Below are 25,779 nucleotides of genomic sequence, written 5' to 3'. Positions count from 1 at the left end.
ACCTCAGTCATGAAGATATTTTCAGGTGCAAACTTTGTATGCTTACACTTGGATAAAGGATTAAACTAAATTTATTATAGTCAAACCAAGTGAAAAATAAACTTTCAACATCTTTCTCTAAATCCAGAGTAATTCAATAATATGGTGGTACATCTGTTGCCAACTCCTATAGGTAAATATGACCTCTCCTATTGCTTCTGCCTTAGTATCTCCACATTTAGGTCTGCCTCCCACTGACGAGACCTCAGTAAAGGTTTCCTGCAAGGGCGTGTCTGCCTCCCATGCTGGATAGATATGAGAGACTCTGCTTGGGGTAGGTTTTTGCCTGTTTCTGAGTAGAGCCACCACTTAGATTATGGCTCTGTCTGGTGGTGGGGTGAGCCTGCCACTGGATAGAGCCAATACTGAGAAGTTCTTCTTGGTGATGGGGTAAGCCTGTCACTGAGTGGAACAAAGCTGAGTTGGGCGATCTTTCGGGTTCGTCTAATTTTTAGAGAGGTCTTTACTTAAATACACCTCAATAAAGATTGAAACTGGTCTGGGTAGTGACCCTTCCCTTAATGCATAGCAGTATACACGTCCGCAAGGAGATGTGCTTGGCATTATGGCAGATACTGAGACAAGGAATGATGAGAGCTAGGCCCACCTTTGCTCAGAGTTGCCTGTTATTGCACTACCTTACCTCAGTCCTGAAGATATTTTCAGTCACAAACTTTGTTTGTTTACACTTGGATAAAGGATTAAACTAAATTTATTATAGTCAAACCAAGTGAAAAATAAACTTTCAACATCTTTTCAATAATTTCTTGGTATCTTTAATTTATAGTATAACCAAGTGAAAAAACTTCCAACATTGCCTATACTGATGGATCATCTTATCATCTTATGAAGCACTCAACCAAGGAGCAGCAGGGATTTTTCTAACTCTACCTGGAGGCGAGGAAAAGCAAATCAAAACCACAACTAGCAAAATAGCTTCAAACTTCAATTACGAATTAACAGCCATACAAGCATGTTAAAGATAGAACTTGAGAGCTGCTTGTATGACCGTAGAAAGTATTTTTACCTTGGGTATAATTATGTTAAAGATACCAAGCAATTTTAAACCTGGTTTTACTCCATTTTTCCCAAGTAAGCAAACAGACAAAAATGTCAAGTTTGCGCCTACAAGTGATGAAAGACTAGCTGATTCTGCAGGTAGTGCAAGACCAAGGCAACTCGTGGTAGAGGTGGAACAAGCTCCGATCACTAATCTTAATATTTACCCTTAATGCCAAAACACATCTCCAAGAAGGGGATGTATGATGTTTTGTATTAAAGGCAAGGGGCCACTACCCAGACCGGTTTCGACCTTTTTTGAGGTCTCATCAGTGGGAGCTAGGCTAGAAATACCAAGATTTAGTAATACAGAGCTTGTAAGTATTTTACCAAAACAAGTTACCATAAGGTGTTTTAACCTTATTAAATAAAAATCTCAGGAGGAGATATAGATGTAGAAAGTATTTTTACCTTGGGTATAATTATGTTAAAGATACCAAGCAATTTTAAACCTGGTTTTACTCCATTTTTCCCAAGTAAGCAAACAGACAAAAATGTCAAGTTTGCGCCTGCAAGTGATGCAAGACTAGCTGATCCTACTACCTGTGGGATCAACTTGACATTTTTGTCTGTTTGCTTACTTGGGAAAAATGGAGTAAAACCAGGTTAAAATTGCTTGGTATCTTTAACATAATTATACCCAAGGTAAAAATACTTTCTACAGTCATACAAGCAGCTCTCAAGTTCTATCTCTGTAATCCAGTAATAAACATTACAGAAGGAATAACCATCTACAGCAACTCAAAATCTGCAATTGCATCATTAAAAGATGGGAAAACAAAACCCACACAGGAAATTCATGAACAACTTTAAATTTGAAAAATAAGAACTGTATACTGCAATGGATACCAGCCCATGTAAATATTGAAGGCAATAAGAGAGCAGACAGACCAGCCAAAGAAGCAAGATACCTCAAAAATTACACCCATTAACATTAATAACTGATGCTAATTCTCTCACAGAACTAAGATTGGTAAAATAAACTATCTAGAAGAAGAATGCAATCAGCAAAATTAATGAAAATAGAGAAATAACTACAGTCATCACCAGACTAAGGACAGAACATATTAAAGGCATGAAAATTCATCTGGACGGTACTAGAAGCTATGAAATATGCAAAACTGTCCAGGAGTCAAACCAACACCTACCCCTATGTATTCTTGTCCAGCAGTTTCACTGCTCTACAGAAAATTGACAATAACCCTATAGAAAAGCTCTACTCCATCAAAGTGCAACAGATTTCCAAAGCAGTTCTATAAGCCAACGGTCACATCTAGAAGCTCTTCAACAGACTCGACAACAGCAACAACAATATTGTGTTGTATTCATTGTTTGATTATTAGCTACAAGTACCTTTAAAGATTATTTAGTGATTTATTTTCTACTAAATCAAAGTTTGCTCTTCAAATAAGACAACAGGATGAGGGTATTAAACATTTCTGAATCACATCATTATATGATGATTATTGTGATAAGTATATTAAAAATAATCAAAACAACACACCAACACCCATGCATATGTGCACACACATGAAAATTAATTCAATTTACAATTTCTATGGAAATTACAGTTATCATACATGATTGTGATTTGCTATCATTTTTATGAGCTTATCATGAATAAAAATAAAAATTAAAGATTCTTTTATTCTTTGTTTTATTGTGAATAATTTTCCCAGTATGTAATTTTGTGCTTGAAGCAGGCCTGTACTTTTAAATGCTGTCTGTTTTTGGAGTACAAAAGATATAGCTATTTGATTCAGTGGAGGATGGGCAATTGTAATTGAGTCTATGAGCTCTGATAGATGAATTGCTGATTGCTAGATTGAATATGCCAGATGTTGTTTTCCCATTAATTTACAGCTTTTTCCTATAATTATTAATAATTCTGAACATGATATTCAATATGCAAAGAAAACATGCATTGGATGGTGCCTCATATCCTTACTCACACCATGTAAAATTAGAAGCTTATCTCCATTCTGCTCATATTTTGCTCTTTAGGTAAGAAATAATGTCTTTTCTTCAGCTATCCAGTATCCAACTTTATCTTTTTTTTTTTTTTTTAATATAATGTTAAATCCTATAAATTATTGATCCTAGATGAATTTATACAAGGCTTAAAATAATGACTACACATTTTAATTGTTACCAATCTCCTGAAACCTCCACACCTCCCCATACCCCTCTCAAGAAACCTGGTGTCAACTTGTTGACTGTACTTTGATTTGCACTGTATAAGACAAACAGGCAGGTCTGGAGAAATATGCCAATCCGAACACACCAAGGATGTAGAGAACAAAAGGAAGCACAAAACAGGACTGGCAACATATACAACTGAAACCAAACATCAAATATTATGACAGTAAACCACCAAAATTCTCCATATAGATTGCAATGTTTCCTCAAGAGCATTCAACGAATCAGCTGAAATGATCAATCTTCAATAGTGTAATTTAAAACAAGGGATTCTACATAAAGTCTGGTGTCCAACACGAATATTACCAGAAATATTACCAGTAGTTCACAGCAGACCATGAACCAGTAAGCAACAGCATAGCAAGCACATGCTTTCCATTTTTATTATGTACATTACCTGTTATAAACTTTTTTTTTTTTTAAGTTTATTCATGTATTTCTCCTGATGATGTGAAACAACAATTTTCATGAAACTATTAGAGTGATCAGTAAAAATGATTTTATCTCATCTAGTTGGTATGAGTTTCACATTAACAAAAAATAATAAAAAAAATTCTTGTTAATCCTCATACCTGTTTAATATGAGTGTTACATTGGGCCAAGTTCCAAAGGAGTGGAAGGAGGACAACTAGCTCTTCATAAGGGAATTGATAAAGATAAAGTTTCAAGTTATAAGCCAGTTCTTTGTGTCAGGTGTTGTGGTTAAAGTGTTGGAGAGGTTAGTGAGGACCAAGATCCAGAATGGGGTTGATAACAGTAGCATTCTCTTTGATGGACAGCATGGAATTTCTAGAGGACGATCATGTTTTAGTAATCTACTTATCACAGTAAGGTGACAGGTGCATTGGACAAGGGAGATGATTACACAGTGGTATACTTAGATTTTACAAAGGCTTTTGATAGATTTCCACATGGTAAGTTGATAGTTAAATTCAAATGGATGGAGTTGGATGGTAGATTGGTGTGTTGAATTAGAGATTTTCTGTCTGCTATGTATTAGCAAGTTCTGTATGGGGGAGCAATATCCTAGAAGAGAAAAGCCACTAGTGGTGTGCTGAAAGATTCTGTTTTAGGTCCATTGCTCTGATAGCCTTTTTTTTTTTAAAAAAAATATATTAAAGAAGGTTTGAATGGGGTATTCAGTTGTTTGCAGATGATGCAAATTTGGGAAGAGTTGTGAGAAGTAGATAGACAGATGCAATGCCTTTACAAAAGAATTTGAATAGACTCACTGAATGGGAATTGGAGTGGCATTTCCTGTTCAGTGTTGCAATCTGGTTGAGAGATTATAATTGTCTGGGATTCTTTGAATGGAGTCTCATTCATGTTCATTAACTCTATCAGTCCATACCCAAAAGGAGTCCAAATGGTATGGTATGGTATGTGAGAAGTATTGTTGAAGACTCTATTACAGCAAAGAAACTGATGTATTCTGCATAGGTGGCATTTCTGGAGTACAACATGAGTCTACTCTTGTTGTACTCCAAATTTTAACTTTTTTTGAGACTAACATGAAAAAAGTTATGATATCACTCCAAAAAAAAAATCTTTGCTCAAAAATAACACCAAAAAGTATTTATTAAAAAAAAAAAAAATCCTGTCAAACAAAAATCACCTCTACATCCACTTCAGCATTTACAGCACAACATATAAATTATGTACAAAGATCCACACCTGATTTGTTACTTTTGTCAGAACCTCAGATTTTATCTACATCAACCACTCTGCATTTTGGTTTTTCAAAACTACACTCTGTATGATTAATTTCTTCTACACACGAGTGTCATTTGTGCAATCAGATATTTCATATCAGAGAATTCTACATCCTCTCCTTTCAACTATTTTCTGGTCAAATATATATTATAATGCATCAACATATAACATATTATGCATATAACAAATATATATTATAATGCATATATATATATATATATGTTCATATTTTTTTATACCGACTGAAATCTGAGAATTAGATAAATGATTAATTTATTTAACACACAACATGTTTTGTTGGAAAGCTGACTTCTTCTTCAGGCATGAGAACATCAAAAGCAAAATAAAAAAACATCACAAAGAAACATTGCACCACTACAAAATCAACTATAAACTTCAGTTAAGTTTGAACTGTAGCTACAGTCCAGGCTAAAGTTCTATTGTTAGGTATCTGTGAGTGTGCAACTTCACGAGTGAGCTAGTATCTGATAGCAAAACTAAATGAGTCTGGTAAATTGTAACTAATTACTGTTTATGTGATGAGAGTCCAGAACAATTTCTCACAATTCCTCACACCACTATCCAGCACAGAAGTTGGGTATCGTCTCCACTCTAGCGCATTGTGCCAGGTCTGTATTGTCAGATGAGGAAGAGCTAAAAAATGAACCACAACATCTAAAAAGAACCTTCACAAATAATGGCTACTCTTCAAAAACTATTAATAAACAACTATACCGCTGTCTTCAAAACAACGTAGAAACACAGGACAATCCCAAAAGTTATATCTCTTTACCGTACATCAGCTTGCTCTCCCAGAAACTAAGAAGAATTTTGAAAAAATTTAACATAAAAACATGCTTTTCTATTCTTCCTAAACTCAGATCAATTGTAAGCAAACCCAAACAGACTCACAACCATCTTCAGTTTCCAGGGGTGTATAAAATCACATGTGACTGCAAGAAACCATATTATGGCAAACTGAGAAGTCCATCCTCCTATGTCTCGAGGAACATCAAAGGGACATTGCTTACAACAGAACCAGAGCAAGTGCCCTCTCAAGTCATGTCCTGTTCTCAGTGAACACAAATAGTGAAGGCTGCTAACATGAGATAAACTGGACAACAACTTCAAACCTTTATATATGCCACGACGAGGTAGAACACCGCATCGTCGAGTCTAAAGAAATTGTCCTGGACTCTCATCACATAAACAGTAACCTAATTTACCGGACTCATTTAGCTCTGCTATCAGATACTGGCGCACTCGTGAAGTCACACGCTCGCAGATGCCTAACAATAGAACTTTAGCCTGGACTGTAGCTACAGTTCAAACTTAACTGAAGTTTATATCGATTTTGTAGTGGTACAATGTTTCTTTGTGGTGTTTTTTATTTTGCTTTCGATGTTCTCATGCCTGAAGAAGTTGGCTTTCCGACAAAACATGTTGTGTGTTAAATAAATTAATCATTTGTCTAATTTTCGGATTTCATTCAGTATAAAAAAATATGAACATATCTTCATACCGAGTAAATACAATAGATTATTATATATGTTACCGCTAAAGAGCAGAAATCAGTTATTCTGCAGATTATCTAGGTATTGTGCAGATTAACTAGGGTGATCCGTTAACTTGCGGAAAATTGTTTCATTTCTCAAATTACCTAGGTAATCTGCAAATTACCTAGATGATCAGCACATTACCTACTAGGCACTCGTTAAAGTGAAAATAAGATCTTTGCTGGAACAACAGCAACGTTTCTGTACGCTTAAATTAACATAATGTTATTTATTTATTTTTCGATATCTAAAGAATCAAGTTAATACAATCAAACAATCAACAAATTAGTTGATAGAATCAATCATCAATCAATTAAAAAACTATAATACAAAGACAACAGAATCAGCAAAGCTGGTATGGTGGGAAGTCAATTGAATAAATTCATGTGGAATAAGAGAGAAATTAGTCAGAACACTAAATTAGCTGTATACAAGACAGTGTTCAAACCAGTTTTAACTTATGCATCTGAGAGCTGGGTTAGAAGTAAAACACTTGACTAAAGACTAGAGACCGCAGATATGAGAGTCCTGAGAAAGATTAGAGGTGTGAACAGATGGCATCAATGGCAATATCATATTAAAAATGAGGATATTAGGAAAGAACTTGACATTGTCAGCATCCAGGAATGCATTAGCAGAGCTAATCTCAGGTGATATGGTCACTTAAATAGAATGGGAGAGGAAAGATTAGCAAAACAAGTGTTCTCTGCCAGGTTGGCAGGAAAACGACCCAGAGGAAGACCAAGATATAGGTGGATTGATACGGTACAAAGTGCCTTAGATGATAGAAATATAAGATCTGATAATGTTGGAGTCTTGACAAGTAACAGACTGATTTGGAGGAAAATTGTAGATAGGAAGTTAGTAATGATGTAATTTGTTCATGTAGTACTGTCATATCCTGTACACCCCTTGAGGGTACATGGCAGGAATTTGATGATGATAATGATAATACAAAGAATCAAACGGTTTAAAATATTATTACTATTAAGGAAATGAATTTGCAAAACATATGATAAATTATGTTTACTTATTAAAAAACCAAACTAAAAGTGGAGGGAGAGGGGGGGAGGAGTAGGGAAAGGAAATTAGAGAAACAAACTTTTGAACTTTAACGATACGGAAGCCGTTAATGTGCACATTACCTAGGTAAAATGTGGAAAACTCTTGATTCCGCACGTTAACGGAGCAAATCAGTTAATCTGCAGATTAGCTAGGTAATGTGCACGTTAATGGCTTTCGAGCTTTAGCGGTAACACACACACACACACACACACACACATATATATATATATATAATCCAGACTGACAAAAGCTTGGAATGTAACACACCCGATATCACAGTGGTTGAAAAAAGTGAAAACATGGGTGTTACGTTTATCGAAATATCAGTACCAGGAGATAGTCGGATTGACAACAAAGAAAATGAAAAAATTACAAAATATTGCGATTTGCAAATCGAAGTTGAACGAATCTGGCAAAAGAAAACGAAAGTTGTTCCCATAATAATAGGTGCTTTAGGCGCCATCCCTAAAACATTGAAAAAACATCTAGAAGCACTCAAGCTAGATGGATTAAAAATTGGGCAGCTGCAAAAGGCCGCTTTGCATTTTCAGAAAGTATTTCCACAACTCATAGGCTCTTGGGTAGTGCTCGAATTAGTGGAATATAACTAGCCTTTTCTTAAGACTGAGGAAGCAAATCAAGCTTTGATGAATATTATATATACAGGGTGTTCGGGATAAATTTGACAGTTTCGTAAGGAAAAAGAAAATCTTCTTTGTATCTATTAAATTTAATGAATTGACAAAAAAACATTACAGGCAGAGTTAATTACAATACTATCAACAAGATTTACTCAAAATAACCACCATTAGCATCGATCACAGCTTCAATTCTGCTTCGGAACCTCGAACAAGCTGATGCTACAGTCTCCCTGGGAAGGGCCGCAAAAACTGTTTTAATTTTATCCATTAACTGGGCTTTTGTATTACTGGAAGTGCGATTGGTGTCTTTTTCAACTGCGCCCCATACAAAATAATCCATGGGGTTAAGGTCTGGGGAGTTTGGAGGCCAAACATTTGGACTGGTGAAGTCGTAGAAATTTTCAGACAACCATTTTTGACTTTTCCCAGAGGTGTGGCAAGGGGCCGAATCCTGCTGCCATACATACGGCCTACCATTGGCTACCCTTGTTATCCAGGGCTTGACTACAGTTAGCAACTCCACGAACAAAGCCCGAATTCCAATGCCAGGGTTCTTCAACACCTGTTCCTGCAGATTTGCGAGGAATTCTGCTGTACGAACGCAATCAGATCGTCTGCTAGGGATCTTTCTTCTTGCTACATCCTCGTAGTCACCATTGCAAGTCTCTAGTTCATGCCTGATTGTTTTTACTGTATTCAGGGAGCATTGGGCAGCAGTCGTAATATCCTTATTTTGATGGCGGGCACGAATCATCATGATACAAGTTATTCTCTTCCATGATTCAGGTGGGTTCCAGCTATCCATCCTTTCTGACATCTTGTATATGAATGAAGAAGGGTCCAAACTTTTAAATGAACAGAAGTGTGTGTTAATACATGTAACTTACGGAAAAATATAATTAATTATAAATATGTCAAATTTATCCCGAACACCCTGTATATATATATCAAAAACTGGAATGAAGCTACCAAAATACCAAAATATTGAAAAATGGTGCAAGCATGTGTTTTGCCAATAAATTGAATGCAGTTCTAATAATTCATATATTTCTATCTCTAATAACAATTTATTTATTTCAGGATATGTTTTTCTGTGGATGGTTTCTGGATCGTACTTTAAAGAAATTTGAAAACTACCACATTCCTTATGATCATTTCCACAGGGCAGAAGAATTGTATCATGAAATGTTATCTCACTGTTGTGATATAACTGAGGTAATGTCATTTCCTTTAATGTTTCATTATAATTATTAGAAACTGGAACTGATGATGACTAATTTATATGCTGACAGTAGAGTTTATTGCTTGAAGGAAGATCTTCAGTTGTTTTCTAGTATTTTTTTTCCTAGTAGTTCTTTTCTTTCATTTTAGAAAGATTTGAAATAGGCAGGTAATGTTAACTGTTGAGCAGAAATATCAGTTTGAGTATGCTAAATGTAAAGGTTGTAGTATAGTTAGAAGAAATGGAATGCTGTGCACTGCACTCCATTTTTTTTATGTTTCTCCCACCCAGAAAAGGTTATTTGCACATTAAAAAGTACATTTTGTACTGTTGGTGGGTTGAGGATTATTTTTATATTTTTAGCAATTTTATAATATTTTTATCTTTTTGATTTTATTTTTTACATAGTCCAGAAACCCTGCCTAGACCAAACATGGAAATTATTTCAACCCACTTTGGGCTTCCAGTAAGTCTGTGTGTGTGTGTGAGGAGAATGTAGATTTTGGAGCTTGGCAGATAGGAATAGAACAGAAGATATGTTCAGACTTATAAGTTAGAAGAACTTATTAGATGGATTCAAGAAAGATGTTGCACTGGTCAGTGAATGGCAAGAGTTATCCCTCGAAGCTCTATGCAGATACTATGAGTAAGATTTTGAAAAGTAGATTTCTTGCATTTTAAACAGAATGGGTGAGGAAAGATTAGCAAAACAAGTGTTCTCTGCCAGGTTGGCAGGAATACAAACCAGAGGAAGACCAAGATATAGGTGGATTGATATGGTACAAAGTGCCTTAGACTATATAAATATAAGATCTGATAATATTGGAGTCTTGACAAGTAACAGACTGATTTGGAGGAAAATTGTAGATTGGAAGTTAGTAATGATGTAAATTTTTCATGTAGTACTATCATATCCTGTACACCCCTTGAGGGTACATGTCAGGAATTGGATGATGATGATTTCTTGCATGGAGAGTGAGTAAATGGAATTGTTATCGAAGAGATGGATGCGATGTGATAGATATTATAGTGTAGGGTGAATGGAGTAATGTGTAGGATGGATGGAGCAATGAGTAAATAATAAAACAGATATTTATGATGTGTTCTTTGATATAAAGAGATAAGCAGAGCTTTAGGCAATGTCACAGAGCACCCTTGGGTGCTCAGTAACATAAAAGTTTTACTTTTTATATATTAAAGATTACAAAAGGAGCAACATGAACCCTAACACACACACACACACACACACACACACACACACACACACACACACACACACACACACACACACACACACACACACACACACACACACACACACTCTATCACCAATTTCCTGATATGTACCCTCCAGGGGTGTTCAGGCTACCTAATTAAGGATATGTTATTAATAATCTCTTATCAACAGATTTCCTCCAAATTAGCACTCCAATATTGTTATATCTAACATTTCATTGTTCTAAGGCACTTCTGACTGAATCAATCCAGACCTTGATCTTCCTCTGAGTCTTTTTCTTGGCATCAGGCATCAGTTTTGCTGACCTGTCTATTCTGTCCAAAGTGATCATACCACCTTAGAGTAGCCCTATTCACACATTTTTGAATGCAAACAATGTCAAATTTTTTCCTAATGTCTTCATTTTTAATATGATTCTGCCATTGATGCTATCTGTTCATGGTCCTAATTTTTCTAAGAACTCTCATATTTGTGGTCTGTAATCTTTGATCAAGTGCCTTATTTCTAATCTTAACTCTCAGATCCAAAACTTAAAACTGGTTTGAACACTGTCTTGTATACTGCTAGTTTAGTGTTTTTGGCTAATTTCTCTATTAATGTACAGGGTTGCCATAAAATAACTTTCCCTCTTTGGAGGCATCTGTAGCTAAGACTTTTGAAGGCATGGGGAGATAATTTCCGCAAAAAAAAAGATTTAGTACCAAAAGTCGCCGATAATGGAAATTTTAGCACTGTGGAGCCGAAAACAAGTGGATAATTACATTAAAGGCAGATAAAATGTAATAATAACATTTCGATGGTGGAAACAGCAGCTGCGTCACTCATTCCAGCTGGATATGTGGTGCATTATAATGATAATAATAATAATAATTAAACTAAAACAACAACTTGCGAGAGAGAGACAGAAATTATTGTAGTGATTGAACTCACAGGAAATAATGTTTTATTCATCAGAATCAGGGTCCCCGGACCACATACACGATTTTCACTGTGCTGATCTTTCTTTTGTACAACAAACTGCATCCGGTGTGCGACATGCTCTACAGTTGAGCATCAGGAGTCGGATTGGATGTTCATAACAGCCTGTTTTATGTTCTCTTTCAAGACATGAAAGTTGGGAACGCCACATACACAATGTATTTCAAATACCCCCCCCCCCCCACAGCCAAAAGTCACATGGATACAGCATCGCACTGTTTAAGGTAAAACAACTTAACAAGTAAAGCACGCTGAGGCAAGGTAGGATGCATATTGCAATTCATCAGTCATTCGAATAACTGCCTGAATGTTCCCAATCCCTTTTTAAGTGGAATTGGTGACACTGCTGTTACATATGCACATATTTGCATAATCCTTTTTACTTGCGTTTACTGCAAATATTTGACTGCTTTCGGCTCCTCCTGCGCCAAAATTTCCCATATCAGCAACTTTTAGTACTAAATCTTTTTTTTTGCGGAATTCATCCCCCCCCCCATGTCTTCGAAAGTCTCAATATAAAATGTGGTCTCATTCCGTGTATTAGTTTTAGCTATAGATACCTCCAAAGAGGAAAAGTTATTTATGGCCACCGTGTATATAAATTTATTCTACTGGCTCCCCACTATACCAGCTTTGCTTATTGCACTATCTATTTCCAGATTTTACTTGTCATGTTCACTAAAAACTGTGCCTAAATTGCTTATATTTAACTTGTTCTATAGATTCTTCATTAAGAATGCCTCTGAAGTTTTTCTATTTTCATGCCAATTTTCATAGATTTGATCTTTTTATTGCTAATTTTCATGCCAAATTTGCTACAGTTATCATTCAATTTAGATAGAGACTCCTCGAGATTTAGACTGGATGTGTTTAAGGAGTACATCATCTGCATAAAGCAAAGAGTTAACTTTGACGTCTCCAATTCTAATATCAGGTTTAATTATTATTATTATTACCCCCAAGACCTCATGGAGTCAAGACTCATCTGGGAGGTCCCTTTATCACACACAGCTCATCATACCGTGTCTTAAACACACTGAAATTCCTTGCAGACACCACACTCTCAGGCAAGGCATTCCAATGATTTACAACTCTGCACGAAAAAAACCTGCCTCTCACTCCCCTATTCATACCCTCTTTATACAGTTTCCAGAGATGACCTCTGGTTCTCCCCTGATCTTCCACTATTTTCTGTAGAACTACTCCAACATTGATCCTACAACAATCCCTTATCAACTTGTAGGTCTCTATCATATCTCCTCTCTTCCTCCTGTCCACCAGACTCTGCAGATTACATCTTCTCAATCTTTCCTCATACTCAACATTCCAGAGGTCGGAAACTACCTTAATCAGTTGGCTTTGGACCCTTTCCAACATCTCTTCATCCTTCTGAAAACCAGGTGACCAAATCTGGGCACAGTAGTCCATGTGTGGCCTAATCAAAGCCTTATACAATGGAACAAGTATCTCCCTATTTCTACATGTCAGTGTCCTCCACATCTTAATGCCACTTTCTTTTATAATGTAATCCATATAGATAATCATTAAGAGTAGAGGTAATATGCTAATATGCATGCTTGTCATACACCTGATTTCACATCAAACCATCTTTCTGCATTTCCTGCAATTCTAACTGTTCACTGATAAGTTAGATATAGACTATGTGTTGCCCTGTATAATGTTACAAAACATACAACTGTATTGTTTTGAAAAGCTTTACTCTGGACACATTGTTGTATGCCTTTTCCAGATCTTCAAAACTTACGTACAGATCCTTGTCATATTCCCATGATTTCTTAACTATTTGTTCTAACTTGAAAACCTGTCACCTCTGTTTGGCCTGAATCCAACTTGTTCTTCTCCCAGTTTCTCTAGCACAATTTTTCTCAACCTCTTTTTGAGTATCCTTGCATAAATATTAGCTGGAACACTTAGTGGAGAAATTCCTCTGTAATTCTCATTCAGCTTTATTCCCTTTTTCTATGTCTGGGAACATGAGAGCAGTCTAAACATCTGGAATTCAACCTTTTCACCAAGCCCTTTGAATTATGCAGTGTAGCCACTGCAAAACTGTTATACCTCCATATTTGAGCATTTCTGATTGAATATGAATGGCTTTGGAGTGAATACACTGGAGAAAGTGTTGCTAGATGGAAGTGCAGTCTGTGATTCAAGCTCTGTATCTCTCTCTTGGATCTCCTCATGTCTGAGGACTCGTGACCTTCCTGATGATGCTTCGCCATTTCTTTCTCCCCTGTGCTTCTCTTATTGCTTGTTCTGGTTTAAGTCCAGTAATTCTTGATATTTGGTCAATCCACCTGTAAGGGGGTGTCCTCTTTTTCTTTTCCCAGACAGTTTACCCTGGATGATTACTTTTTCCAGTTGCCTTCCCTTCTACATATGTGTCCAAAATATTACACTATTCTCTTTTCGAGTATGTTTATCAGTCTTGTGTGGATATTCAGTTCTTCTAAGATACTTTTGTTTGTTTGTTTTTCTCTCCAAAATACTCTTAACAATCTTCTCCAGCATCAAAGCTCTAATGCCTCAATTCTTCTTCTTCTGTCATCTTTTGTCATTATCCAAGATTCAGAAGCATAGAGAAAGATCGAAGAAACTAAGGTTTCTGCAATCTTCATTTTGGACTTTTTGGAGATGTGCCTGTCTTTCCAGATCTTAGTTAAATCAGTCATCGCTTCCTTAGCTAGTGCTATTCTTCTTCTTATCTCTTTTTTATATCCATCTTTTTTTGTTATTATCACTCCAAGGTAATAATAACATATTACCTTGGAGTGTCGACAATTTCGATATGAAATTGTCGACAATTTCAATTCCTTCTATATCTATCTCTTGAAGAGGCAGAAGTACTTGGCAGTAGAAACAGTAGTAGTAGTAGCGTGAGAGAGGAAGAGAGAATGGAAATGCAAGAGGAACAGGAAGACGTCATAGAGAGAGAGAGAGAGAGTGCAGATATTAAAGTAGCAGTGAATGTGTATATGGAGATGTAGTATATTGCGATGTGGCTGGGAAAGCTGAAAGGTGTGGTGAGGAAATCACAACCAAAAGTGGCTTGGACAGGACTGGTTATAGACCTAAAAATGAACTGTGTTTGTTTACAAACACCACCAGAAGTAACAGAAATAAGGGAGATGAAATGATTTCACAGATTGAGTTTATTCATCCCAAAATCATTGGAATAAGTGAAAATGGTTTGAAGATGATATCCAAACGAGAATAAAAATGGAATGATACAGTCTTTTTTTGTGAGGATAGAAAGGACAAGAAGGGAGGGAGAATGTTGCTGATGAAGCAGGGTAGTTATGTCCACATATTGTAGACATGAAAGAGAGAAATAGTGGGCATGGTTATGAGGTAGTGTGGTTTCACGTGGAGGTTGACAGGTATTTAGTTGGATGTTGCTATAGGCCAGGGAATGTGGATGGGCGGTGATGAAGAAATGTATAAAAAACTTGTATTAGTGAACAGAGGGAGGGTAATTATTATGGGTGACTTTAATTATGGCAATATAGATTGGAATGAAGAGATAGCATTTGGGAATAAAGAAAATGAATTTCTTGAGTTCTTGAGTGATAACTATTTCAGGCAATATGTAAAGGAGGATGTGAGGATTGAGAGATTTAGATCTGAATGTTTCATCAGAGGATGTAATTGTGAGTGGGTTTCACACTTTCCTCCAGTTGGTGAGAGTGAAATGAAGATATCCAATTTCTGCACGTATTATATGACTGTATTTAAAGATCATATCAAAATTCAAATTATCCATGTCTTGCTCTAGCATTTGCCAATGGTAATCTAATCTTGCCGCAAAGTGTAAACCTTTTGTGCTTCTCACATAAACACCATGCGTGAAGCATAACCATTGTTCATTTAATCTTTATGTTTTCCATATCTAAAATCATATTAATTGATAAATTAAAATATATCACTTGGGTTGTTGTTAGCCATATGCAGACTTCTGTGAGGAAAGGATATATGTGGAAGTAAAAGGCTGGTGATTATGACAAGCTTAGGAGACAGCTTGGAGCTATAGCATGGAATGAGAAGTTGAGTGGTAAGGAAATAAATGCTGCTTGGGAACTGACAAAGAAATACATAACAGCATCAATGTGTGTGATGATGTAATTGATGTAATTAATAATCTAATCTAATCTATCTATAATCCAGAGTATTTTAGTAATAATGTTGTGACACCTTTTGGCTACTTGTATATGGAAATATGACTTCTACATAAGAAGCATAACCATTGTTCATTTAATCTTTATATTTTCCATATTTAAAATCATATTAATTGAAATAATTAAAGTATTCAAAGTTATCCTACAATTAATTGCATTGGACAAATTAAGATGAACGCTTATGCACTATGCACTCTTAAAACTTTCATATATCAACATCAATAAAAATGTAATCGCACAGTTATATTGATGTGAATTTTGTAGCCCAGGTTGCATAAGCCACACAACAGCACACCCAACCTAAGTGGGTACTCGACACCACTGATATATATTATTATTGTTACATTATTATTATGTGTCAACTCCAAGGCATCCAAAGACTCATCGAGGGAGTGCACGTACTCTATACTGTGCACGTACTGATAGGTATCAACATGTTGTGTATGGGGGAGCGATATCCAGGAAAAGGAAAGTCACTAGTGGAGTTCCTCAGGGGTCTGTTTTAGGGCCATTACTGTTTAACTTGTATATTAATGATATAGGTAAAGATTTGGATGGAGATATTCAGTTGATGCAAAGTTGGGACGAACCATGAAGAGTAGTGAAGATGTTGTGGCCTTGTAAGAAGACTTGAATAACTTGAGTGATTGGGCATGGAAATGGGGATGTGAGTTCAATGTTGCAAAATGTAAGGTTTTTAAAATTTGGAAAACAAAGATGGGATGCAGAATTTATGCTTGGTGAGGATATATTGTTGGAGATGGAAGAAATAAGAGATCTGGGGGTGATAGTGGATAAGGATCTGAAATTTAGAGGACACGTAGCCAGAATTGTGAAGACAACACAAAAGCTTCTGGGAATGATGCGGAGGACACTGACATGTAGAAGTAGGGAGATTCTTGTTCCTTTGTATAGGCTTTGATTAGGCCACACATGGATTATTGTGCCCAGATTTGGTCACCTGTTTTTCAGAAGGATGAAGAGATGTTGGAAAGGGTCCAAAGGTGATTGACTAAGGTAGTTTCTGATCTCTGGAATGTTGAGTATGAGGAAAGATTGAGAAGATGCAATTTGCAGAGTCTGGTGGACAGGAGGAAGAGGAGAGATATGATAGAGACCTAAAAGTTGGTAAGGGGTTGTTATAGGATCAATGCTGGAGAAGTTCTACAGAAAATAGTGGAAGATCGGGGGAGAACCAGAGGTCATCCCTGGAAACTGTATAAAGAAGGTGTGAGTAAGGGAGTAAGAGGCAGGTTTTTTTTCGTGCAGAGTTGTAAATCATTGGAATGCCTTGCCCGAGAGTGTGGTGTCTGCAAGGAGTTTGAATGTGTTCAAGGCATGGTGTGATGAGCTGTGTGTGATAAAAGGACCTCCCAGAACAGTCTTTGACTCCATGAGGTCTTGGGGTAATAATAATAATAATATAACTCTCCGTCTCCACCACTCAATCCACCAATACAGCAAACCGCATCATCTACACCAATGGCATCTGTTGTCCACCATGACCACCACCACTAGTATTTTTACAAACAATCACAAACATTCATTCCCATGGTGGGATTCAAACCCACAGCCTTTTGGCTGGACAGCAGATATGCTAACCACTCAGCCAACCAGGCCATATATCTACACACACACACACACACACACACACACACACACACACACACACACACACACACACACACACACACACACACACACACACACACACACACAAATGAATGTAATAAACCTCTCTTTGACCTTCATTGACTTGGTAAAAGCATTTGACTCTATGAAATCTTCAGCTATTCTAGAATCACTTTTCAAACAGGAAGTAGAAGAAACATAAATGTATGTGTATATATTGTATGTGTGTCTGCGTGGTTAGCCGAGTGGTTATGCGCTCTGCAACCACATGCCTGGAAAGGAGTGTCCTGCGTTCAGTTTTCGTCACTGACGTGAGGAGCTAAGGATCTTTCTCAGACATAGCAAAGTTAGCCGGTCTTGGGCATGGACTACAGAGTTTTTCTCCCCAGTTTATCTGGGGTTTTTCCTCCTGTCTTAAGAACATAATGTTGCACAGACAATTACACATAGTTGAGCATAGGGATAATGACTTCACCTCATAGTGAGTTATGAAACCCAAAAATGGGAGGCCAAGGCCCTACATGGGACTGTAGTGCCAAAGAAGAAGAAGATCAATCTAGATAAAATAAACGTGAAAATTTTCCAATAAATAGAAGAATAAGACAGAGAAATACAGAAGTTTTTTCATGAAGTGAATTTGAATAGAATTCAGGATTCTGACTCAGCTGTGTTTCACTGATGATATTGTTCTCTTTGCAGGAGATGCAGAAGATCTGTAAATAAAATTAAGAGCATTAGTTCACGTGTCCAGTTAAATTGGATTGAAGATAAACAAAACAAAAGTTTTTTGCTGGAAGTTTTTTCCACTTGGTTAGACTATAATAAATTTAGTTTAATCCTTTATCTAAGTGCAAGCAAACAAAGTTTTGCACCTGAAGTATATTCAGGACTGAGGCAACTCTTGAGAAAGGTGGACTAAGCTCTCATCACTTGTCATATCTCCTGTAATGCAAAACACATCTCCTTGCAGACATATATAATGCTATGCATTAAGGGAAGGGTCACTACCCAGACCAGTTTCTACCCTTATTGAGGTCTTGTCAGTGGGAGCCAGACCCAGAGGTGGTGATACTAAGGTGGAAGTAATAGAGAAGTCATATTTACTTATACGTGTTGCCAAAAGGTTTCTAACCTTATTATTAAATTACTCTGGATTTTGAGAGAGAGATGTTGGAAGTTTTTTCCTACTTCGTTTGCCTATAATAAATTTAGTTTAATCCCTTATCCAAGTGTAAGCAAACAAAGTTTGTTCCTGAAGTTCAGGTAAATATGACTTCTCTATTACTTCCACCTTTGCCAGCCTGGTTGGCTGAGTGGTTAGCATATCCGCTCTCCAGCCAAAAAAGGCTGCAGTCCGAGTCCCACCGTGGGCATGGATGTTTGTGATTGTCTGTGGAAATTCTAGTGTGGTGGATGATAGATGGCGTTGGTGTAGTTGATTGAGACAGAGAGTTGTTGAGAAGGTGCCCTCCCTCAATGAGTCTTTGGATTCCCTGGAGGTGTCATGTAATAATAATAATAGTATCAGGAATGCTCCTCATATGCAGTACTTGCAGAATGATTTGAATAGGCTGGAATTGTGGGCATGGGAAAATGAGTGTCAGTTCAATGTCAGTAAATGTAAAGTCATTCACTTTTGCGTAATTGGTGATTAGATATCCAATATTGTATTATATATGGTGAGATTACGCTAGAAGAAACTGATGAGGCTAGGGATCTTGGGGTGTTAATAGATAGGAAGTTGAAGTTCAGGGATCATGTGGCAAAGATTGCAGAATACAACTCAAAAGATAATTGCAATGCTAAAATGAATATGCACATGTAAAGTTAAGGATGTTATTTTGTCTCTTTACAAGGTCTTGATAAGACCTTGACTTGGACTATTATGCACAGGTCTGGTCTCCTGGTTTCCATTGTGATTCTGATATATTGGAGAGAGTACAAAGGAGAGTGTTAAAAATGATATCAGGATTATGGAATACTAATTATGAAGACATTGAGAATTTGTAGACTTTAGACACCAGCAAATAAGAGCAAGAGGAGTGATATGATTGAGACTTACAAACTTCTGAAAGGGTCATACAAGATTTCAGTTGATGGAATTTTTCAGTTTATGGAGGGTGGGGAAAGGACATGAGGGCATCCTTGGAAGCTGAGAATGAATGCAGCCAAGAAGGGAAGTGAGGGCTAGATTTTTCTCTCAGAGGGTAGTGCATGATTAGAATGGATAATCATTGGATGTTGTGAGTACAAGCAGTGCGAATGAATTCAAGAATAAGTATGATAGCTGGTGTGTGTAGTATGTGGCCTCTCTTGATGAGTTTCTGATTCCCTGGAGGTGTCTCTTAATAATAATAATAATAATAATAATAATAATAATAATAATAATCATAATTTTAAAAAAGAACAATAAGGAAGAAATTAAAAACTACAGACCTATAAGCCTATTCCCCACCATATATAAAGTCTTCACAAAAATTATAAATAATAGAATAAAATCTAAACTTGAAGGAATGCAATCTTGTGAACAAGCAGGATTTAGGAAGAATTACAATACTTTGGACCATATTCACACATTAATAGAGCTCATTGAAAAATAAATTGAATACAATAAACTCTTATGTTTGGCCTGTATAGACTATGAAAAAGCATTTGACTCAGTTATAACATCTGCAACACTAAAAGCTTTTGAAACCCAGGGAACTGAGAAACCATATGAGACATATTTTTGTGCATTGTGAAGGGTACATTGCGTCCTTTGATTGGAAAAGGCGTGAGTTCAATTCCCAGAGGAATCTTTATGTGGACTTTTTCAATTGAAGGTTGAGTTAGCTGATCTCATACGGAGGTAGCAGGGTTTTTTTCTCCCCGAAACTTGGGTTTTTCATCCTGCATACAGACAAATCGGCCCTTCAGAACACACACACAATTTACAGACAAAAAATCCTTGTTGCGATGGTGGATGGTGCTGATGTAGTTAATTGGTAGTAGAGGTTCGGAGTGGTGGAGATGGAGAGTTGTATAGTGGGTGGCCTCCTGTGATGAGTCCTCGGACTCCTTGGAGGTGTTACAAGTAATAATAATAATAATAATAATATTTACAATAATGCAGCTTCTGTAATTAAATTATATAAAAACAGTGAAAAGTTTTCAATGCAAAAAGGCATCTGTCAAGGTGATGCTATATCTCCCAAACTATTTACAGCTGCATTAGAATAAGTCTTTAGAAGCCTTGATTGGAAAAAAAAGGAATAAACATAAATGGAGAAAGGCTGCATCATATGAAATTTGCAGATGATGTTGTCCTAATAGCAGATAATCTTGAAGATCTGGAAGAGAGGCTAAATCAGCTAAATGACACCTCCAGAGTAATTGGATTAAAAATAAATAGAGAAAAAACAAAAATAGGGATGAATGAATACATAAAACAAAGACTGTCAAAGCTGAAAACCATGAAATAGAACACGTTACCTCATACGTATATTTGGCCAATTGTTATCCTTTGAGGATTGCCAGAGAAAAGAGATTGAACGAAGAATTCACCTTCAATGGATGGCTTATGGGAAAATGAGAGACATATTCAGAAGTGACATCCCTATGAGTCTAAAATGGAAAGGTTTCAACCAGTGCATACTTCTTGTCTTAATATACAGAGAAGAAACATGGACTTTTAGAGAAACCCTAAACAAAAGGCTGAGAACAACACAACATTGCATGGAGAGAAGTATGTTAAAAATAACATTAAGAGATAGGAAGACATAATACCTGGATAAGATCTCAAACAGCTGCCATGAATATTGTAAAATACATTCAACAGGCTAAGTGGAGATGGACCGGCATTATTGTCAGATGCAATGATGGGAGATGGACTTGAAAAACAACAGAGTAGAGACTATGGATGGAGCAAGACAAAAAGAAAGATTAAGAAGAAGGTGGTGGGATGAACTGAAACAAGTTGCAGGAGTGAGATGGATGGGAGAGGCAGAAAACGGAAGGGTCTGGAAAAACCATGGGGAAGACCATCATCCAGCGGTGGACAGAACCAAACAGTTGAAGAAGAAGGGAGGTTTTAGGTAAACCACCCCAAACTAATGCTATACATCCAACCAAGATCCTAACCCAGCTACTTATATACAAACCATCCACCCATTCTAAGGATGAATCAATACGTGATTGGTATATAGTAAGTAGTTGGATATTGATCTTGAGTGGAAGAGAATGCCTAGCTTTTTAGATGCTGAGGAAGCAATTGATATGATGTGTTTATGCCAGGAGAGGCTGGAAGTAAATGTTAATCCAAGCAGAGAGATCTAATATTGTCTGATGATTTGTGTATTACCAAGAGTAATGTTTAGTGAGCTGAGATTCCTTTTGCAAGAGAAAAGACAAGACTGTATTTTAGCAACATTGCAAGTGACTAGCTTGTTCTCACCCCATTAAATGATAATATAGATGTCAATAAATTATATATTTAGTTTAATCCTTTATCCAAGTATAAACAAACAAAGTTTTTGCCTGAAGTACCTTCAGGACTGGGGCAACTCGTGGCAAAGGTGGACTGATTCACCCATAATGCAAAGCACATCTCCTTGCAGACATGTATAATGCTGTGCATTATGGGAAGGGTCACTACCCAGACAGGTTTCGATCGTTATTGAGGTCTCTTCAGTGGGAGTCAGACCCAGAGGTGATACCAAGGTTGAAGCAATGCAGAAGTCATATTTCCATATACAAATTACCAAAAGGTGTCACACCTTATTATTAAACCACTCTGGATTAGAGAAAGATGTTAGAAGTTTTTCACTTGGTTAGACTATAAATTATATATTTAGTTTAATTCTTTATCCAAGTGTAATTAAACAAAGTTTGTGCCTGAAGTATGTTTAGGACTGGGGCAACTTGCCATCCCATAATTTCACATTATGGGATGGCAAGTGATGAAGTCAGTCCACCTTTGCCATGAGTTTCCCCAGTCCTGAAGATAGTTCAGGTGCAAACTTTGTTTGCTTACACTTGGATAAAGGATTAAACTAAATATAATTTATAGTCTAACCAATGAAAAAACTTCCAACATGGAAGTCAATGTTTAAGGCACTAGCTGAAATGATCTTGAAGATTGAGATGTCAAATTAGTAGACCGAATGGAGAGTACTATCATTAGCAAAGCTGTGAATAGGATTAATAGCGATTGAGAGAGGTCATTTACGTGCAGAAAAAGTGTAGGTGATAGACTAGAGCCTTGACTCCTGCATTGGTGGTGAAGCTCAAAGAGAGGAAGCCATTTATTGTGACATGCAGTGAACAACCAGAGAGGATGCTAGCAACCCAGTTACAGAGGGTGGCAAGTAAACCAAAGGATGGTTTACTTGCTCTCTTCATTGAATGTTGTAGCACTGTGCACCATGTTACATATACTTGGTTGTTATATCTTAGCAAAATGAGCACTCATTACAGCATAAGAATAAAATTATTTTGGATTGCCTTTAAGCTGCATAGCAAATTTCTTTCGTACTCTAATTTGGCTTTCTGCACAAGACATGTAACTTTTCTGGCCTGCACTTTACGTATTTCATAACTCCTCTCACCCTTATTCTGTATTCCTTCCACATCACCTTCTTCTTATGGAGCTATTGCTTAATAGGGATGCACATCCATCAGGGGCGAATGCTGGTCTTGAAATTCACGCTTGCTCTTGTTATCATTCAGGGAGTGAGAGGTGTGATTGAAGTCTGATTAGCAGAATAATAAATTACTGACCATTTAAAACTATGTTCAGGTAACCCTCATATAACGCGGATGTTAGGTTCTGCAGAAATGCCGCATTATATAAATCGCTTTATGTGAGTCTCAGATCACATAGATAAAGTAGGGTTATGTTCTGAAATCTTTTTTTTTTTTTTTAATTATGTAAACAACAATGACATATCCAACAAAAAAAATATTTTTATTTAATTCAGGTAATTAATGTAAGTTAAGAAATCATATAAACTATGAAACAAATACATAGTATAAAAGTATAAAAATTACAAATTGTACTTAAACTTCATTGCACATAATGCATAAATATTTTAGGCAAAATAAAATAGTGCATATTTTAATCTTTCATAGCACGAAGATTTGAGGATTCGTTAATAAACACTGGTTTTGTCATGTAATCACCTGATGCATTACTACAAAACAGTAGAGTAATTCTATCTTTTGAAACTTTGAATCCAGTAGCTGATCTTTCATTTTTCGAAATATAGGTGCGTTTTTGCACTTTTTTCCAATATAACCCAGATTCATCTGCATTGAACACCTGGTCTGCACTATAAATGTTTATAAACTTTGAGAGTTTTTTGTTTAATAAGATTTCTATCCTTAGGAATTTTCTTTTGAGGTGCAATCTTCTATCGAAATCATTAGAGATTTCTCCATTTTCCCATTAGAATATCATGTACACAAGCTACGTGCTTTTGCACTTATCATTGACCCAGCAATAGACACTTTCTCTGATTTTCTGTTCATTTTGTTTGTTTGTTCGAATTGTTGATTCATTTAAATTCAAAGTCCATGCAAAAACTCCTGGTTTTTCTCCATTTTTCAACCGATCCAAGATTTTGAATATTTTTCTCCGAGAGAAATTAATTTTGTTTTTAATGTTGGTTTTTCCCTTTCATTGCAGTTTGTGGCCATTACTATAAAAATAATTTTTTACACAAAAAAGCAAGCATTACATATTGTATGTAACTCACCAGAAAATAAAGTGCTCAGCTTGAGATGAACACGCTTATGATTTTTAATGCACTTTCCTGGCAGAAACGAGGACAATTTTCAACAATAAACATTTTATATGGAACAATTGAGGTACATGCATGCTAAAGGGTATTTCCCCTAATGTAAATTTGCTACTTATAATTACATGCGGGATACAGGCAGACACAAATTTAACGAAGATAAAATTTGATTTTTAAGCCGCGCGGTGAAAAACATATGAAAAGATAAAGGGTTACTACAATTTGTAGACCGTGTTTTTATCGTAACTGTGTTGTATAAGTATCGCGTTCAGTAAGGGTTACTACAATTTTAGACCGCGTTATATCAAAACCGCGTTGTATAAGTACCGCATTATACGAGGGTTGCCTGTTTAGAAATTTATATACATTTATTCATACAAATACAACATTTATTTTACAAATGATATTCTATCTTTTTCAATTTAGCTACTTGAATACAAATTCTACCCTACGGTTCTTCTTTATGAACTGGTCAATAACATCGTCATAAAAAGTTGGTTGTAACTTAATTTTCCCAAGCAACCCACACACTAGTAAAGGCCGGCTGAAGCTCACTGGCCAGAGCTACTTTGACTGCGTATGGCCCGTGTTTAAGCAACAGGGTGAGATGACGTGGAGGGAGCGGAAATGGCTATGAGCGCACATGAAATCACAGTGCTGAAGCGAGGACCTGGATGCTTCCACAACTGAGCAAAGCAAGGTAGCTTGACCAGCGTCGGCCTTTGACACACAATGCAAAGCTCAATTATTGCCGCGCAAGCTTAAGACGTCTTCTGTCTACAAAAATAAAAGCCTAAATGGAATGCTTATAAATGCATGCATTTATTAACAAATAAATATTACTTCTTTCTCAATTAATGAGCTTGCGCAGCAAGCATGGAGAATTCGCCACTAATATCCATTCATTCCCATCCAATTCATTATTATTACTATTATTATTATGTTACACCTCCAGGGAGTCCAAGGACTCATCATGGGAGGGTACACTACTCTACTTCGCTAAATACATCTCATCCTGTCCACTACTACTCACCTCATCAACTATGACACTACTATCATCAATGCCATCTATCGCCCATCATCATCACCAACAACAGTATTTTTTCTCTATAAATTGCGTGTGTTCTGAAGGCCAATCTGTCTGTATGCGGGATGAAAAACTTGAGTTTCTGGGAGAAAAAAAACCTGCTACCACTGTATGAGATTGGATAACTCATCTTCAACACTGAAAAACCGATATAAGGATTCCGCTGGTCACAACAGTAATCTAATCCAGGTCTTTTCCAACTGAAGGGCACAATGTTCTGCTATTCTTCCAATTGCGCTATGGTGGTTATGGTTTGTTCTTCAAACTTAAGGGATACATTCCGATACCACCTCATCTAAGCACTTTTTCAAAGATTTCCATGTATTGCTGATATCTTTACAATTCAGTCACTAATACCATGTGACCAAAGATAGTATTT

The 25,779-nt window shown here is 36.5% G+C and overlaps 1 protein-coding gene across 7 annotated transcripts in view; it reads left to right on the top strand.

The window, feature by feature from the left end:
* Positions 1-25,779, top strand: part of LOC150100549 (uncharacterized) — an 844,187-nt gene that overhangs the window by 520,087 nt on the left and 298,321 nt on the right. For all 7 annotated transcript variants that reach the window (XR_016549159.1, XM_090401348.1, XM_090401347.1 and 4 more), the window contains one exon: positions 9,353-9,487. Coding sequence is in view for 6 of the 7 variants with exons in the window: in XM_090401348.1 (XP_090257474.1) it covers positions 9,353-9,487 (135 nt within the window). In the remaining variant the exon portion in view is untranslated. The remainder of the gene's footprint in view (positions 1-9,352; positions 9,488-25,779) is intronic.

This window comes from Typopeltis vanoorti, chromosome 12 (genome assembly GCF_054136105.1).
Source record: "Typopeltis vanoorti isolate ZY-2024b chromosome 12, IOZ_Tvanoo_1.0, whole genome shotgun sequence".
NCBI classification, from domain to species: Eukaryota; Metazoa; Arthropoda; class Arachnida; order Uropygi; family Thelyphonidae; genus Typopeltis; species Typopeltis vanoorti.
The sequence above is the reverse complement of the archived record's forward strand: the minus strand, read 5'-3'. Positions and strand labels throughout refer to the sequence as shown.